The 18,237-nt window shown below is 36.5% G+C and overlaps 1 protein-coding gene across 3 annotated transcripts in view; it reads left to right on the plus strand.

Moving 5' to 3' along the window:
* Positions 1-3,356: 3,356 nt before the first annotated feature.
* Positions 3,357-18,237, plus strand: part of EXOC2 (exocyst complex component 2) — an 89,455-nt gene continuing 74,574 nt past the window's right edge. For 2 of the 3 annotated variants that reach the window (XM_081952526.1, XM_081952528.1), the window contains exons 1-4: positions 3,357-3,499; positions 4,724-4,885; positions 7,104-7,280; positions 8,421-8,547. In XM_081952526.1, the coding sequence (XP_081808652.1) occupies positions 4,768-4,885; positions 7,104-7,280; positions 8,421-8,547 (422 nt within the window). In that variant the 5' untranslated portion in view covers positions 3,357-3,499; positions 4,724-4,767. Of the gene's footprint in view, positions 3,500-3,539; positions 3,610-4,723; positions 4,886-7,103; positions 7,281-8,420; positions 8,548-18,237 lie in introns of those variants that run through there. The other variant, XM_081952527.1, reaches the window with a different exon arrangement.

The raw sequence follows: 18,237 nt of genomic DNA on the forward strand, positions 1-18,237 counted from the left end.
TAGGTGAGAATGTTCGCCCTTTTAGGGAATTTAATGCATGTATTTTAAAATTCATTTTCTTTGGAAATTCACAAAAAATTATATCATGTTCTTTGATGAATTTGCATCTGAATTTTGGTAGCATGATCTTGGAGGCCTGGGAGGTCTCAATAGAAAGCTGCCTATAGTTATTGGATTTCCAATGCCTGGAATACAAAGATTTATATTACTATGTCCTGTTTTTTCTCCCCTAACGGGACTATTAATGCCTATTAAGGCTGGTCATTAATTATTAATTAGATGTGTTAAGGAAATTCCCTAATGCATTTTATATTAATTAATTTCACACGATAGCATCTTCTCTTGCTCCATTTTCTTCATCTCAACATAAATATTTTTAATCTAGCTTTTTGGAATTCAGTTACTAAGCAAACCTATGCAGGAAGGAAAGCTGCAACCTGGGTGGCATAGCTAGGAATTTCTGCTGGAAATATCCAAGTTCCTGTTACAAGTCTCTGTTTCCTGCATGGTTAAGGACAGGGTACAGCATGACAGAAGCAGCAAAAAGAAACTTTGCGATCAGGGGAGAGGACAAGAGAATCAAAGTGAGTAGACATAATCAACGGGTATAGGAAATTCACTGCAAGCAAAAATAAATTGGCAGCTTTTGACACCACAAATAATTATAGAAATAAAATCAAAATCTGTATGAATACTTTTGCAGATAAAGGTTGTCCAAATTTTTCATGTTTATTAAAAAAAAATACCAATTTTGTTAGCTTATCAAAGAGTAGTCAAACCAAAAACCTTAATGCTTTAAGTCTGCTTCATACTCATCATTCCAGTGAGGATTTTTTTTTTCAAGTGTTCTGCAATAAGCATGAAAACAGTTGATTAGAAACAGACTTTGGGAAGCTCAACATTTTTATTACATGTATCCATATCATAATGGAAAGACATAGCATGCCAATTTTTAAAATCCTCTAAAGTGTATTGCTATTAGCTCTAATATTATTCTGTAGTTCCATCTTAATTCCATTGGTTATCTGTCCTAAATGCCTTGCCAGCACAAGCTAGAAAAGCTTGAAAAAAGAAGGGAATGAATAACACACTCACATCACATACTTATGTATGTCCTTGTTCTTAATTTTTTAATCCACCAGATTTGTAGTCTTTTATTTCTTTTATGGTACTATAATTTCGTTCCAAATATTCCAATAATCTTCAGGTGGGCACCTGTTTTGATGTAATTAATGTCTCCAGTTTGTTGTGTTGCTGTGTTTTATTATTCTCAGTAACATTCCTTGCTTTATAGATGTCAGAAATATACAGAGGTTTTCTTGTAATATACCGCAGTTCCATTCTTTTCTTAAACATAGGTCTTCTAATAAAATTTTAAACACACATTTTGTTGAAGCAGTTTTCAATCAGCAGATGTTTCAAAAATGTACCACTTTCCTACTCAAAATATCAATTCAATGTCAAATATCCGAGTAATTTAATTTTAGTTGAATTCTATTTTACTGTGTAAATCCTTCATCATTCTGCGCAGCCAAGGAAACCAAATGGGGATGTCTTGCGTGAGATTTTTGAACTCTTCTTGAACTCTTCTTCTAAACCAGAAAAAGCAGACGAAGGAATGAGCAGCACTTCACCGTCACCACCATTAATTAACAATCTAAAAGGTCATTTAATGCTAAATATTGTTTAGAGGCCGCTCTTCTGGTAATTCAGTACTAACTGCTTTCATCAGCATGCAAAATGATGACAAACAAATTATCCTCCAGAGATCCAAATTCCAATTTATCCTAAGTCATAGAGATCACTGGGTGATTGAGCAAGTCATCCTCCGTCAGCCAAATGTACCTCATAGGATTGTATTGGACATACAGCACAACTACAAAGAGAAATATTATGTACGCAGCCTTGACTGTACAACATAACAGCACTACGTTTAAAAAAAAATCTGCCAAAATGAATATGTACTTTTCCCCCCCTCATTTTTTCCAGACTGTTTTTTGGAAGCCCAGGAACTGGGCATGGCTAGTCTAGTGAAGAGAAGCAGGGGAGACATGATTCCAATATTTGAGGAGCTGCCAGAGAGAGGAGGCAACCTATTTTCCAGGGCACCTGAAGGCCAGACAAGAAATAATGGATGGAAACTGACCAAGGAGAGATTCAACCTAGAAATAAGAAATGAGACAGTAAGAACTATCAATGGATTGTTCAACCAACGGAACAGCTTTCCTTCAGAAGTTGTGGCAGCTTCATCATTGGAAGCTTTCAAGAAGGATCTCCTGCTTGGGCGGGGGTTGGATTAGATGACCTACAAAATCCCTTCCAACTCTGGTAATCTGTAATCATGTGTGATTTTTAAAAAAAAACATGGAAAATTTCTAGAGATTCTCAGTCATCCAGATCATGGTTTTCCCAAAGGTGCTTTTTTCAAGAGGCAACTGGACTTTCTGGTTTTTCTTTGAAGATGTTTTGCTTCTCATCCAAGAAGCTTCTTCAGCTCTGACTGGATGGTGGAGAATGGAAGGATTTATAGCTGTCTGCTGTGAACTGAAGCTCTTGGATCGGAAGTTTCCGAATTGAAGAAATTGAGTGGAATCTAATCAAGGGGAGAAGCAATTTAGGAGAAATTTCCTGACAGTTAGAACAATTACAGGGGAACAACTTGCCTCCAGATTTTGTGAATGCTCCAACACTGGGATTAGATAACCATTTGTCTGAAGTGGTGTAGGGTTAAGCAACGGGTTGGACTAGAAGACCTCCAAGATCCCTTCCATCTCTGTTATTCTACTCTATATTGAAGAAGCTTCTTGCATGAGAAGTGTAAGGTCTTCAAAGAAAAGCAAGAAAATCCGGTTGCCTCTTGAGACAACCATGACCTCAATGACTTGAGAATCTCCTTAGACCTTTGGCTGTACAGAACTGAAGAAGCTTCTTGGATGAGCACTTAAACGTCTTCAAAGAAAAACAAGAAAGTCCAGTTGCCTCTTGAAAAAGCACCTTTGGGACACGGAAAATTCCCTTTTTGTGTTTTTACTCTATACATGGTAATAAAGGGGAAAATAGCACCCATGTTGGCCTTCTGGATTATGATTAACGAATGTACAGCTTTCTGAAATAAAATACTACGATATTACCCGCCCCGCCTCAAAAAAGCAAGCCCCGCCTTTTCTCCCCCCTCCCTTTCCCTCCCTCTTCCTTTCGCTCTACCGCCCTCTCCGCCACTAGCTAGAGAAATGGGAACGTACGCATACCTTCCCGCCCCTCTTCTACCAAGTCACTGGCTGGAAGTGACTGAGTGACAGCTCGGTCTCAGCCAGCCACAACTCTTTCCCTTGCGTCTCATCACGTGGGCTCTCAGGTTTACGCGGAGGATTCGCCGTCTTTGGCTACTTCCTGCCACGTGCCCTTGCTGCTCCGCTCGGCGGATTGGGCCAATCTGAAGTCTCCGCCCCTTCCGAACGCTGGGGGCGGGGGGGAGTCAGGCTGCCTCCTTCGCTTACCGGTAGGTCGGCTTGGGGTGGGAATGCGGGGGGAAGGGAGTGGGTAGCGTGAAGGGAGAGGTTGGGATTGTGTGGTGCTGTTGTGTGGCGTTGCCGTTGTCTTTTTTTAATGGTGAGCTTGTCAGCGAGGCGAGAGTGGCCGTCGACTGAGCCTTATTTTGCCTTAAACGACTCGGAGGGTGCCTTATTTTGCCTTTAAAAGGAAGCAGGGGACGCGTTTGTACATAACAGTAGTAAACGATTAGCTGGCTCGGCGCCTCCAAAGTCTATTGCCAGCTCTTGGACATCTTAGTCATCTTAGAAGCAGGAATCGTCTTCATAAATCCTGTTTTAAATCTCACGGAATCAAGTTAAACCTGTCAACAAGCACTCGAGCAGCATCCCTGCACTCCACCCTTTGATTTGATGATCTTGAGGTCGGAGAGGGTTTGACATAAAACAATCTTCTCTGAAAACAGCTGAAGGGGCTTTAAACATTATACCTAATCTCTATCCATTTTTTAATGGTGCCAGGCTGTTTTGCAGATCATCTTTATGGTTTAGGGTCTATGTTGAAATGAAGCTACCAGCAATCTTGATAAGTCTAGATAGGAACGCTGGAGAATTTGTGATCTTTCGCATATTGTTTGGACTACAACTCCAGTCATCCCCAAATTGTAATTTGGTCTCATGGGAGTTGGAGGCCAACATCTGGAGGTCACAGGTTATTATTCTGAATGTACAATATCTCAAGTTGGAAGTGAACAGACCATAAAATAAAGTTTTTTTAAAAAAAAATCTAAATTCATATAATGAGGGTGGCTAAAAAAATATCCCCTTGATGTTGTAGGAATTAGTGCATCCATATCAAGTTAACTTTCATGAAAAAAAAACCCCAATTCATAGAGAACTGCTACCATCTGTATCATCAAATATAATCTAAAATAAAAATCTTATGCTTGGGCTTTTGTTAAAAATTGCATTTATTTATCTTTATAATATCAATTTTTTATTAATCTTATAATACCTATGGGTTTTCTGGTTTAGTGATTGAATTGTAATTTTACATGTACCATTGATATTTTAATTTCCTTTTAACTGTCTCATCCATCAAGAGTTATCGGATTGCAACAAGGTAGAAATGCAACAAATAAATAATTGCAATTTAACAAACTATATCAATTGAGTATTTTATGTTTATTATAAAGATGGTTTATAACTATGTATTGTATGTTTTTGATAATTAGTGTGTGCAGTACTTGCATCTTTTCATCAAAGAAGAAAGACAACTATGTCTCATACACGTAAACCCCCTCTTGTGACGGGCATTTCTCCCAATGAAGGCATTGCATGGACTAAGGTCACAATTCGAGGAGAAAACCTGGGAACAGGACCAACAGATCTGATAGGTAAGTTTTTGCTTTTGTGGAGATTCGTTTTGTGTACCAGGAGGGCCCAGCTGCTCATCTTATTTTTGGATTATCACAGTATGCCCATATGAAATTGGCTTTGAAGATCACTACGAAGTAATGACTGATCCAGAACACAATAGAGTCAGTAGTTATGGGCATGTCTCAATACCACATACCGATGTTACAATTCTTCATGAAGTTCTCCAGTGGGCTTCAAGGTGCAATATAAGGTGCTGATAGTCATCTATAAAGCTGTATATAACAACCATGTATGGAGGCTTACATATTTGTAGAACCAGCCTTTTCTGACTATTTCTGGATATTGTCGATGTAATCCGGATCCCATCAATAAAAAGATATTATCTTGCGCTTTCTCTGTCACTTTACCTACCTTTGAAGCACCATCCCTTCTTCAGAGCTACCTCCCTGACCTTAAGAAAGCATAAAAATGCAGTTCTTTCCACAGGCATCAGACTAATGTGATGGATGATTAGGCTGAATGTTACATATGTCTTTTTTCCTGGCAAAACGGCTTTTATTGTTGTGATATTATTTTTAACCTTTTATAAACCACTTAGAGTTGCCAGGTAAGAGGGCAGCTTACAGCCAAAATAATAAATAAGTAAAAGTAGTAGAATTCATTCCACACTGCTTCATCAGTGAGGACCAATTACCATTTTTAATAATTCTGTCTTATGAATTTGAAGAAGTGTTGCCATTGATGGCAACTAAGCTAATCATAGTAGATAAATAAGCAGCCATACTCTGGTTTATGACAGTAATGGTAGCAAAAGTGCCCTTGCCTAGTAATGTGTTCTTGATGTCACATGACTGCATGGCGTGTGTGTGTGTGTATAATACTCATTAAAAAAAGGAAAAGAGGTTTAAAAATCCTCAAAAGTATAGAAAATAACTTAATGCTGATTTTGAGTTTTAGGTATTCCAAAGATACAAAAGTCAGCACACTTTTTCTTCCTTAGGTAACAAAGGGATCTCAAAACCCATTCTTTGTTTCATTTTTTGCCCTCTTTTTCGTTAAACAGCTGGAAAGATAGATGGAAGTCGAAATTCATGCTAAATGCTACATACTGCCCAATGCAGAGAAAGTTTAAGAAAACAATTTCTCTTTTTTTCAAATTTCCCAGATCAAACGGGGCAGCGGTTAAACTTCCTTTTGCTGCCTGATTTGCTTCCACAAACAGAATGGAGCCCAGCAGAGAAACAGAGCAATGGATTCACTTTAAAAGTGTTACCCATGAACTGATTTTTCCTCAAGCTTTCTGCAATCCTCTTCTTCCAACTACTGACATAAAGATGGAATGTGTTCTTTCAGATTTATGTACATGTTGTATATCCAACATCAGATATCTGCTAGCATCCTGGCTTAGAATCTCTTAATCCCAAAACAAAATCTCTGAATTCTAATAAGTAATGTTAAGAAGAGAGTTAACAACATAAAAAACCCCAGCAGATACTTTTAACTGTGGAACCTTTTATATATAGGCAAGTTAGGGAGGGAAAGTTCTTGGGTGCTCTCCGTGTGAAGGGAAGGAGTGGTTTTTAGGTTTTTTATAAAGGAGAAACAGTCTGATCTGTTGATTGTTTTGGAATTAGACTTTGCACAGATCAAACTACCTGCCATTGCTGGTAGTCCTCTACTTAACTCTAAACTATACATTTAGTGATGTTCAAAGTTACAATGATACTGACAAAAATGACATTACCATTTTTCTCAAACATTACAGCATCCCAGTGGTCATGTGATCAAAATTCAGGTGCTTGGCAACTGGAATATATTTATAACAGGTACACTGTCCCAGGGTCATGTGATCATCATTTCTAACCTTCTAAATTGGCTTCTGACAAGCAGAGTCAATGCAGGAAACCAGGTTTGCTTAACAACTACATGATTCACTTAGCAATTGCAGTGATTTGTTTCACAATTATGGCAAGAAGGCACTTTTGACTTTTTAAGTGTTTATATTGTGTCTTTAATTTCATTTTTAGGTGGTGAGTAAAGCTGAACATATCTAGTTTTTATTTGTAAAATCCCTTAAGTTTCATTTAAATTGTATGTTTAAAGTGTATCTATAAACATAATATGAGTCTCATTTGTAAATAAAAGCATTTCAGATATATTGGAGATAATGACATTTTTAAAATTCTCATAAACAAATTTTGCTTTTCTGTTTTCTCTGAATCTTCATTAACCAAGGCTTGACAATCTGTGGACACAGTTGCCTTCTCACTGCTGAATGGATGTCTGCCAGCAAAATTGTGTGTCGAGTAGGTCAAGCTAAGAATGACAAAGGGGACATTATCGTAACTACAAAGTCAGGAGGGAACGGGACTTCTACCGTTTCTTTTAAACTTCTGAAGCCTGAAAAAATAGGTGTGTATATCTATATAAATATATCCATACTTGTATATAATTTTTCTAACACTTAATATATTAAGCTTTTAAAAATTAACTATTGATGAGATCTGGATGTGTGGTTAATTCAATAAACATTAAATAGAATAGAATTCCTTATTGGCCAAGTGTGATTGGGCATGCAAGTAATTTGTTATTGGTGCATAAGCTTTCAATGTACATAAAAGTTGTAAGTGATAAATCATTATCATAGTCATCATAAAATACATTTAGCATAAATCATAAGATACAACACTTAGTGATAATCATAGGATATTAAATAAGCAATTTGGGGGAATAAGCCTTTGCAGGTTTCCTTTTTGAAGTTCCCTGAATGAATATATTGGAATTAAACTCAAGATTGTGTAAAATATTACTTTACCACATAGTTTGAACCTTTCTCTGAGAAAAAGGCTTATATTCAATATAAAGTTTTTCTTAGTTATTGATCATGATTTCATTAAGGTATCTTTGAGAAGCCAGGAGATTGGGGGTCTGCCTGGTCTCAGGCTAATATCATAATCCCCATATTTATGAACAATCAATTTTGATAAATTGATGAGAGTTCCAAATAACAATGCTATGATAACACAACTTAATTATATGTTTACTCCTATATCCTATTTGTTATCCTATCTTGTACTATTTGTTTCAATTTGTGATATTGAACAGTGGGAAAAGGAGAAAACATGCAGCTTTTGTACCTGTGAGTTAACTTTTTTCCTTTTACATTTGCGTTATAGTGGCAACCCCCCCCCCTCCCCCCAATTAAATATCTGTGGAGATTGTCAGTCATCCAAGTCATGGTGGCCCCAAAAGTGCTTTTCCAAAAGACAGCTGGACTTGGCAAAAGTCCAGTTGCCTTTTGAAAAAGCACCTTTGGAACAAAAATAAAATAAGTACAATGAATGTGAAAGAACTATTTTTAAAAATAAAATCCATTAACAACTCTATAAGATTGCATCCAGATTAGGTTCTTCCTCTTTTTCCCCAAGCCATTATATATAGAAATATATTTTAGATTCAAGTCATTTAAAAATATATATATTTCAGCAATTCAGAACCTCACGAGACTGGGCAAAGTTTATTGTTATGCCAATGTGTGCTTGTTTTATCTAGGTATCCTAGATCAGTCTGCTGTCTGGGTGGATGAAATCAACTACTATGACATGCGCACAGACAGAAACAAAGGGATGCCCCCTTTGTCTTTACGGCCTGCTAATCCTCTTGGTATTGAGATAAACAAGTGAGTACTCAACACTTATGCATATTCCTAGGAATTTTACCTGCGTGAATTCCACAAATTTTAGAATCTGGGATTTGAGGAAAGTAATATAGATAGGGAATTTGGTTTAATCATGAAAAACATTTCAATTTCCCATTTGGTAAAAGATGAAGATGGCAAACTATTTGGAAATATATATTCTGGTAAATTTGTTTGACATCTAGTTGCAAGTCTAATTCAGTGGAGAGTGAATGATCTTAGGCTGTAGTTTATTGGCAGCATGTCCCAGGCCATAATCAGATTTTGATTTCGTATCCTGGTTTATAAAGTATAACTACCTTTAATTTTCAGGTTTTCCAAATCTGAAAGTGATTAAAATATATGATTTCAGACACCAAGATACCAGCATTGATTCTGAGTATATTGAGTTAGAATTAAAGAAGGTCATTGCATTTTTAAAGGTTAATTCCAGGTCACTTTATTGGCCTAAGTTTATAACATCTGAATTAGGCTTCAGTATCAGATCTTGGTTTTGTTTTGCATAATATGCAGAATAGACCCAAAATAAGACTAATGAGTTACTAAAATACCATAAAAATTGGAATATGGGTAGGAGTTTTGCCTTAGTATAACAGCTCTGTAAGTGAAAACCTTGCTTAACAGCCAATACTCCAATCTTTGCCTTGTACTTTTAATAGATTATATTGTATAGCAGAATATGTTAGTTAATTTATATTTTAGCTTTACATTTCAATCAGTATGCATTTCTAGCGATGAAACATATTTCTAGCCATTATGTACTTTAGTTTCATTGAAACCTTAATGGTTTTCCTAACCATAAATGCTATTGTTCTTGGTAGTGGTCATGTTAAATTCCTATAAACATTAGGACAAAGTTTCAGTAGTGACATTTTGATAAATTAGTACTGATTTGTTGTTTTGTTAAGACCTGCTTTCATAGTACAGATAGGAATAATAAACCACTGAGGCTTGTGAGCTAGCCAAAGTATAACAGGTCTTGTCATATATGCTGCACTTAAAAAGTAACATAGGCTACACTATTAAAATATTCCTAAAAGAGAACTAAATTATGATATAAATGCTGTATATTTGCTGCTACTATTGTTCCTTATAAAATAAATTACTATATCCAATAATATTATTGACTTAATTGTATTTTTACTGTCCGTTGGAATAAATGTAAATCCCAACTATAGCAACTTTCACTATTTCCAGTATGTGGCTCATCTGTGTTTTTACAAGTTCCTTTAATTATGATTGATGGATTAGAAATGCCTTCCCATTAAAAAAGATTATTGTTAAACCTTTGATACTTTAACACTTTTCTACTAATCTCCATGGATTATAGATTATTCAGGATTCAACTAAAAAAAGTTTCACATCTTTTTTTGCAAGCACAATAGCATTGCAACCTAAACACCCTTGGCTATTTTACAGTTTATTCTGGGAAATAATTTTATATTTAGCATAGATAAAGAACAAAATTAATTTTAAATGAAAACACTATGTTTTCTTACTGTTGTGTTTGTTAGCATAATAATGGGATTGTTGCCTTGTCTATGAGGTTACAATTATAATAGGAAGAAATGAAATGATCTGCATCCACAGACCAAAAATTGGTCTGTTTTAATATAAAGTTAGAGAGAATAACCTCATTGGCTTTTTAATTTTTGTTCATATTCTGGAATATTCAAACTTTTCTGTATTCTGAATGTTTTTCACAAAGGATTATGATCCTCTGTAAACTATTTTGGTGGGGGGAGCTCTTTACTTTAGCCCTTCAGTAGCAAAATTTATTTTATGGCCTTAAGAAACCAAAAATGTGATGATCTTATTTTTATCAGGGTGTTTCATCCTTGGTTGGTTTATGCAGTGAATATTTTTGAAACAAAAGCTGAACTGTATGCATTGTGGGCGATTTCTCCCTGGTTTCAAGTATTTTATTATTAAGTTGAATATTTTATAGCCGAAAATGTATTCAGTGGTCAATTATTTGGTGGAAGCCCTTTAAAGATGTGAGAGGACACACAAAATAAACAGTTGCTTTTGAATGGTCAGTTGCGAGATTTTTTATTTTTATTCTTTGTATATTTAAAGTACTGAATGAAATCTGGATATATGGAATGGACCTTTACAGTCATTTGACTGTTGCTTGCCAGGCTCTGTTGCTTGTCAGGAATTCTTACTGTGACCTACTCAAATAAAAAGATTGTGAGTGTAGCTGAGATTTATAATCAGACCCAGGTGATATGTCTGCTGCTCTGTATAGCTTCACATTGCAACTGAAGGATCAAATGCTTGGCCCCTTACATAAGCTTCTTTTCCTTATATTGCTACAGATATGTATAACTACATTCATTAATATTTTGGGAAGAGGATTTTGATCTTTAGTTATTTCAATGTTATTTATGAAAATTGGTGCATATTCTACAAAAATTCAGATTATGTGAGTGTAATCTATGAATGCATGTATTTGAAAGCTTAACTCATTCAAAGGGAATACATAAATATTTGTTTTCAAAAGCATATGAAAAAATATATTAAAGGACAGAATATAAAAACAGACATTAGCTTCACCTTGGCATCTTCATCTTGAAATTATTCACAGTGGAAAATAAGATAGGACGCCCTACAAACAAGTGAAAACAGGGGAAAAAATCTTGAAAGATATATAAAATATGTTTGCACAATACTTACAGAAAAATAATATCTTGATATTCTGTACCAAGATATTATTGAAATATCAAACTTTTGGATATTCCAGAAGGGAAGGGAAAAGTAAACTTTCTGAATAATTTAGGGCTGTTTTAATTTGTTTATTAAATACGTATGTTGCCTGATTCCCAGAAATTCTGAGAAGTTTATAAAATATTAAAAATATTAAAAGAAGGAAACATAAAAAAGAACAAAGGTGGAAGAGAGAACAAATCCAGAAAGGCAGAAAGGAGGAGGAGCAGGAGACTTCAATCCTGTTGGGAGTGAACATCAAAACAGCGAGGTATGGGCTGTTGGAGTCTTTGAAGGAACTTCATTTGAGACTGCAGTTGCTACAGGGAAGGGAAATACCCAAAATTAAATTTTAATTCTAAGATAAATAAAACATAATTGAAGGCAAGTTTATCTATTCTTCAATAACCTCCCACAAAGCTTCTTCCTAAGGAAAAAAATTGACTTAGATTTTATACTTGGTTAGGTAAGAATCAGTCTAAGAAAAACCTGATTATGATTAAAACTAATGTGCTTTAGCATTATCTGCAAAGGTTCTTTGCTACAATAATAAAGTTACTACATAGCCTCAGAGCCACCAAAGAAAAGACTATTTCTGCAAGTAGAAGCATCTTCAAAAAGGCCTCTACTGTCAATCTGCAATCTCATTTTCGTCCCTACCAACAGTGCCTCTACGTTGTCTAGATTTAACTTCAACTGTTTCCTCACATTATCAAAATTCAGTAATGTTCAAGAATGCTAACTGTTTCAAGCAGAAGAGAGAAGGAGTAAAGCTAGATATCATCAATATATTGGTGTTATCCCATTTCAAAGTACCCAAGGAACCCTCTCCCCCTGCCCCTAGCAAATTTGTGCCTGTTAAATAATGTTAAAAAGCAATCAAAATATTTTTGTAACACCATAGGTCAATGGCCAAATAGTCAATCAGTAATTCCCCAACACCACTTTCTGAGCATATTTGATAGGAAAAAATAGGACCTGTCGCAACAGTGCCACCAAGGTTAGGCTTGCAGGACAGTCTACACGCTATGGTTAATGGTTAGAATAGCCCCCGGCATGACAAGTGGCAAACAAATTTAACTAATAAATAAATATGAAAGGTCATTAATGAGAGAGCCAAAAGAACTGGCAGGGCTATATACCCCTCTTACCTAGTTTCCAGTGTAGATCATTTACCAAGCCATCAAGAAAATCCTATCCCCAAAGAAACCAGGATTGGAATGGTTCCATCAAAAACCTTTTATTCTAATGCGCCACAGGCTATAATGTTACAATTTTCTCATCACCTTGTTGATGAATGTAATATTTGAGATTGGCCTATAGTTAGAAAATGCATGGGCAAAGAGAAAGTTTTGTCAGTAAAGGTTTTAAAATGCAAAGATACATCTCTCTTTCAAGGAATGGTTAACCACTTCCCTTTATTCTAAACAATGCAGAGAAATCAAGCTCTGGTCAAGTAACCAGAGCCCCAGACTTTTTAAATATGCATCTCATACACATAAGAGCAGGACATCAATTGCCTAATTTTGCCTGCCATTTTGACCTGTGGCACGCAGCTCTTGTAGATATCCCTGAATCGGTTCTAACCTGTCCAGTTTAATAAGATAGGAAAGGCAAGCATTGAACAAGCTAGTCAACATGGACCCTGTCAAAATCCTCAAAATCTAAAGGTGAGCAACAGCCACATGGATCTGACAAGCGATTGCTGAGGTTACCTAAGTTCTGGAACTCCAAAGAAAGCAAAACTGACGCAGGTTATCTGCAAAAAAACAACAACCAGTGAATGTTTTTCACATTGCACCAATTGTTCTAGCTCCCTTTCTGCAATTTATGAATGGAGATGATGTACAGAATAAATAAGCATAATTGACCTGACTTATACAGATAAAATGGAGTAACCCTTCCTTGCTGCACCGTCATAGAGAAGGATTTTGCATGAGCCTGAAAGTGGGTCCTATTCCATTGTGGCTCTGATTTCTCATTAGTGCATTTGTGCTCTAATCGTTTCTCTGGATGTTTTATTGGTCTCAGTTCCTTGGTAAACCAAGGAGCCAGGTGACTTGTGCCAGAGGGAAGAGGTGCCTAATAAGAACGTGCTCTGTCTGCATTCCACAGGTCAGCCACAGGTTTCAATAATTTCCTGACATATGAGGTGGGAAATTCCCCAAGTGCTTTCAGCCATTCCGTCAGTACCCTGATTGGGTCATTTTAACTAGTCTTCAACTCCTGGAAATATCATAGCAACTGCTAATGTAAAAATTACCAGGGAGTGATTTGTTCATGACAACATGAGTTGCGGAAAACTTAAGATCACCAGCATTTCATCAAAAAGTCCAGTATTTGCCCTGCTGCTTGAATAGCGGCACATACCGATTGGAACATGCCAATAGCTATCATGGCAGCCGTAAACATCTGAACTAATGGGGAGCCTCAGCAGGAACATTGAACTCTCGGAAGATAAGACTCTTTCACCCAGAATTAAATCCTCAGTAAAATACATTTTTCTAGGAATGTGTTTAGCTTTAAAAAGCAGGACCTTTAATATGTAGGATTCACCTTTGCAGTATAAAAGAAAGGCTAGATGCCAGTCTACTCTTCTTTTCAGTCACATTGAGATTGTAGCCCCTCACTCTGTTTCCTCATGTCAGAGACCACCGTAATGTTCATTTCAGGCCAAACACACACACAGACACCTACCTCCCCCCTCCCTCTCTTCCCCCCCCCCCCAAGGTGTCAAGGTATTCAACACATTCCTCCTCCTATTTTCCCCACAACAACAACCCTTTTGGTGAGTTGGGCTGAGAGAGAGTAACTGGCCCAAAGTCACCTAGCTGGCTTTCATGCCTAAGGTGGAACAAGAACTCATGGTCTCCCACTTTCCAACCTTGTACCTTAATCACTAGACCTAACTGGATCTCTCCCACAATTTCCCTAACACATTCCATAAAGCCAGCAATTAAAACACCACTGGGTGTTTAATTCCTTAAAACCCAGAGGTAAGGAACAAGCATAAATGTGCTTCATCTGGCTAGAAATAGCTAGTGAATTCTTTGGGATTACGTTACTTTCATAGCAATAACTATGAGGGAAATGTAATTACAGTGGAAGTTTGTATTTTATGGCTAACTTAGTTTCTTCAAGGCCTAATTTACTGATCGTGCACTGCCACCTAATGGAATAGTAGAATCCTTTTTGTAATGACAAAAGTTGACTATTAAAAACTTTTTTTTAAACTTATGCACGCATGTGCACATACACACAGGTTATTCTTGCAAGTTCAGCTGAGTTGGTGCAAATTTCAGTTGATTGTTACAGTTTTAGAATCAAAATACAGTCACAAGAGCATAATATTTGCCTACATAAGACCAAATATTATTGTTTAATAATATTGATTTCAATAGGAGAAATTCCAATGAAATGAAAACCACTGGGATTTTCCTGGTGTATAAACAATGCAAATATTTATTAACTATTTAAGATACCCAGTCATTTTTCTGTAAGTTTTACTTGGATGCATGGAAGTGATGTGTTATATCAGTGTTTTACTTAAGCTTAGTCCAGATTTTCTATTAGTTACTTTTAGGCTGTTTCCAGAAAACATCCTTGTCTTCTGTCCTAGCACTGGGGAAAGTCCCTGTTAACACCTATGGGTTTGTCCTGTTTAGTCTGCCCTAGCATCCTTTCTGTTGGTCTCCTGCATGCTTGACTAACAGAATACAGCTGGTACAACTTTTGCTCCATGGAGTCTGGCTGATACCAGACAGGGGGAATGTGTATGGTAACTTGGTTTGTTTATGGTGGTTGCCATTCAGACTTTATTTACTTAAAATGGCTCTTCTTGACCTATAAAATCCTCTAGAATCTAGTTCATGCTAGTTTTTGCTGACAGTATCCAGTAGAACTGCTTATTTTTGAATTTTAAATAGAGTTTACAGAATCATGTACATAAGAATGACTACTTTTACTTGATTAATAATTACTTAAAAGTTATATTTGTGAACTTTACATTTATATTTCATTTTAAATGAAAGCACGTAAAGCTATCAAAAACTATAAGTAACTTCCAAAGGAAGCTTATACCAGTATCTAATATCTTTAAAAAAGCTTGCTTGTGTTGAATATTTTCTTATAAAATGTCAAAAAATGTTAACATTATTTATACAGGATTTGGTTTAGACTGCTGGTATTGTATTGAGGCTGGTAAAATGGATGAACCTTCTGGAGCTGATATAAAATTGGTTTATCTAGTGCTATACAACATAGGCTCAACTTAGATTATGTCTGAACTTGCTCATTTTTTAAAAGGCACTGAGCTAGAAACTGAGACAACAGAATTCATGTCCCACCTTAGGCACAAAACCAGCTGGGTGACTTTGGCCGGTCACACTCTCTCAGCCCTGGAAAGCAGGCAATGGCAAATCACTCCAAAATCTTGCCAAGAAAACTCCAAGCACTTTTTCCAGATAGTTGTCAGGAATCTGTACTGAAAATTTACTGTGAAGAAAATGAAATAGAATTGTACACATCTGGATTGAACCTTTAAAAATGGGGGCAGTTCTTGAGGTTTACAAGAATTATGTGATTTAACACTTTAAGGAGTAACAAGATCATTTAAATTAAATAGGAAGCAGGTAGCCACTATAATTAATGAGTGAAATATTCCAACCCTCGAATGTCATGGTTCTGATTTATATTTCATATTTTTTTTCAAAAGTATCCCTTTATGATGGATTAGACAACCTGTGCCCCATTGGATCATTTCAGAAATATTTCCTCACCTAAGCAGAGAAACAGAATAACTAAAGTTAGCCCTCCCTCCCCCCAAAAAGCAATGGGAGCAAGAGAGACTTCTGACTTCCTGCTGATTTCCCCAGAGTTTCCTTCTGGGAATCTGGCAGGGAGCAGAAAACTTCCTTTTCCTTCTCACAGGTAAGTAGCTGCTGCTGGGTGTTGGTGGGAGACAGAGAGAGATGGGTGGGAAACTGTAATGGAATGTTGAAAATGAAGCAAGACATCAATTTCCCAAATTTCGTTCTCTCGGGAATCATGGGTCACAAATTTTGAATGCATTCTGTAAGTAAGCCCATTTGAGGTAACTTCTGATGTCACAACTCCTGTGATACACCATTTCACTCAGTTAAAGATCATGACAACAAGAGTTATGGTAGTATATAAATAAAGTGGTAGTAATCACATTATAGAGCAGGATCTGTCTAAGGACACGTATGACCCAAGCTACTCTTTTTTTCTTCAAAAAACAGATTCAAAAAACATGTAACTGGCTAAAACTAGTAAACATAGTTGTTACTTGAATATACAGGGGAGTAAGGGGTCCAGGACCAGAGGATGTGGTGGCATAGTGGTTTAACGATGCTGGAACTGCCGGCCAGAAATAGTCTATACTTTAGTGGTTTGAGCCTCTCCACGAAACAGAATGAGCTCCTGTTGCTTGTTCCCTGACTCCTGCACACCCAGCATTTTGAAAGTGTATTGCGAGTAGATAAATGGGGACTATTTGGTGGGGAAAATCTAGGTGCATTTGTGTGTGCAAGAGGGGGGAAGCCAGCACTGGACCTGGCCGATGCAAGGCAACATGACATGAGGTGAGGTAGGCCCAGCAGAGGAGCCCAGAAAGACCCAACAACCCAAGTGCTTCTAGTTAGCTGGTATACAGCTAGTTTCTCCCCCTCGGTGCACCAAGGATAGGTGTGCAAGTGACAAACAAAATGCACTAGTAATCTAGGCTACCAGGATTGCATTGTGTCTAGCATTTGTAGATTTCCTTGACATTGTATGCTGTACGCTAATATAAATAAGGATCTAGGACCATCCACAAATCTGACTCCTTCCAAGGAGATCTTATTCTAGCAAAATACACATCCGATTAATATCACCAATTATATAAGCCAATATTGATTTTGTCCCATTGCTTGGTTTAGGCAATGTGATTATGGAAGGTGTAGTCATACATAAAACTTTCTTTCTTAACAACTTAATATTTATTAAACTAAGAACATCATATATGACATAATCCTTAAAACAAATTGCTTATATATCCCAATATTACCTGAAATATAATATTTTCATTTTTATTATATTTTAGAATGTTTTAAGTGGAGAACCTGTATAGTTGCAAGTCATATTTAGCTAGTTAATTTGTGAAAATTCATTACTTGATGGCAACAAAACTCTCAGTAGATGTTTCTGTGGATGAACTATAAAAAAAGCAAAATTGTCACAGATATAATTAATTCTGCTGTAGTGTTTTTTCATTGAAGACAATTCAGACAGTCTGATATAAAATGTTGATAAATCATGTGATGATAAATCTAATGATTTATATGAATATGTGAGCAAGCTCTTTACAAAGTATTTTATGTGGCAATTTACAAAAATATGACTTTGACTTTTCATATATTTTCAGTGGAGTAGTAACAGACACACACACACACACACATTTAGAATTACATTTACCTTGCCATGACATTTTTATTTTGCTTTAGAATGGAATTTATCAACATAGTTTCCTTTTGGTTACCATTTGATACTTGTCTCCCAGTATTTCATTTCTTCTTACCACTGAAATAAGATTACCGTATTTTTCGCCCTATAAGACGCACTTTTTTACTCAAAAAAAGAGGGTGAAAATCTGAGTCTTATACGCCGAATGTTTAATGTTTCCATTAACAAACCATTCAAAGTTCTGATGCGAGAGGAGTGGAACACGTGGATGGCAGCTGGGAACCATGATCTGACGTCTACTGGGTGGATGAAGAGGCCCACTAGCACACAAGTGTGTGAATGGGTTAAAAGGTCATGGGACTCCGTGAAGGAGGACATTGTTGTAAAATCCTTCAAGAAGTGTGGCATTAGTAATGCCTTGGATGGAATAGAAGACGATGTCTTATTTGACACCAGTGAGGAAGAAAGTGATGACAATGACTGCGTGGATCTGTCCTTCCT

This window comes from Natrix helvetica, assembly GCF_964273705.1.
Source record: "Natrix helvetica genome assembly, chromosome: 4".
Taxonomy (NCBI): domain Eukaryota; kingdom Metazoa; phylum Chordata; class Lepidosauria; order Squamata; family Natricidae; genus Natrix; species Natrix helvetica.